This window comes from Lucilia cuprina, chromosome 2 (genome assembly GCF_022045245.1).
Source record: "Lucilia cuprina isolate Lc7/37 chromosome 2, ASM2204524v1, whole genome shotgun sequence".
Taxonomy (NCBI): Eukaryota; Metazoa; Arthropoda; class Insecta; order Diptera; family Calliphoridae; genus Lucilia; species Lucilia cuprina.
In genome coordinates this window covers 68771623-68773013 of record NC_060950.1, presented here as the reverse complement: position 1 = coordinate 68773013, position 1391 = coordinate 68771623, and the positions used below count along the sequence as shown (strand labels likewise).

General features: G+C 33.5%; 1 protein-coding gene across 1 annotated transcript in view; it reads right to left on the bottom strand.

The window, feature by feature from the left end:
• Nucleotides 1–650: 650 nt before the first annotated feature.
• The window catches only part of LOC111679234 (cytosolic 10-formyltetrahydrofolate dehydrogenase), a 4980-nt gene continuing 4239 nt past the window's right edge, over nt 651–1391 (bottom strand). The window contains exon 4 of the mRNA XM_046956190.1: nt 651–1365. Coding sequence (XP_046812146.1) covers nt 736–1365 — 630 coding nt within the window. The 3' untranslated portion in view covers nt 651–735. The remainder of the gene's footprint in view (nt 1366–1391) is intronic.

Genomic DNA, 1391 nt, shown 5'->3' with positions numbered 1-1391 from the left:
TAGACTATAGACTAGACTATAGACTAGACTATAGACTTACTGTAGACTAGAATATAGACTAGACTGTAGACTACACAATAGACTAGATTATAGACAATACTATAGGCTTGATTAAAGACTAGACTATATTTGGTCATTCAGCAATAAAATTCCTTTTCATATTAATGAACCACCTTATTATTTTGTATTCTTATACTGTCAATGTTTAACGACCATATAAACTTGGACATGCATGCCACGTTAGTAAATTAAAAGTAATAAATAAGAAAAAAAACTATAAAAATCGATTTTAAAGAGGGTTAGTAATAGAGAGTGTCTATAATGGCTGGGACAATTTGTATAAGATTTCTAGTCACTTCTAAATTACTACATGCAATTTACTACATGACAATTGGGACAAGGTCAAATGTGGTTATTTTAAGAAGGAAAGTGTAAATAAAGGAATTTTTAAAGAAAAAAAACGAAAACTGCAAAGTTTTTTAATTAAAGGATATAGTTAAGATATTTTTAAAATGGGCGTACAGACTTTTTTACTCTTACAGAACAATTCAGAAAGTGAATTCTATTGGGAAAAGTTTTTTTTATTCATTTTCTGTTCCATTTTATATATTCTATATTTCCCTCGGATTTCAATTTCAAACATTGTCAAATTTTACACACATTTACTTTTCTGTTTATTACTTTAAAGCTTAATATTTACTTAAAACTAACTTAATATTAAACACTTACTAAAACCTAAAATTCTACTGTTACACATTTAGTCTTAAGATATTCATTTAGAGCTTCTTGGCCCAAATCTTTGCCAAAACCACTTTGTTTGAAACCACCAAATGGTGCCGCCACATCAGTCTTATTATAAACATTAACGAACACAGTACCCGCCTCAATATTTTCGGCGAAAGACAGTGCTTTACTGATATCCTTAGTAAAGACACCACTGGCCAAACCGTATTCGGTGCGATTGGCTCTACGCATAACCGATTCCACATCACTACCATGGAATTTGCTAATAATCATAATGGGACCAAATGATTCCTCTTGAGCAATATACATATGATCCTCGACATTGGTGAATACGGTGGGTTCAAAGTAGTAACCCTTCATATTGGGTACCGGCTTGCCACCATACACTAAAGTGGCGCCCTCTTTAACGCCACGTTGACAGAAATCTATAAGTTTTTCGAAATGGGCACGATGATTTTGAGGCCCATGGGCCGTTGAGCGATTGAGGGGATCGCCTATGGTCATGGATTGTATATCCTTAACTACTCTTCTCACAAATTCGTCATGAATGGTGTCTTCTACGAAAATGCGACCGGCAGCTATACAATTTTCACCCTTATTAAAGAAGACCGATGACATACCCTGGATATTTTAAAAGTTATATTTAG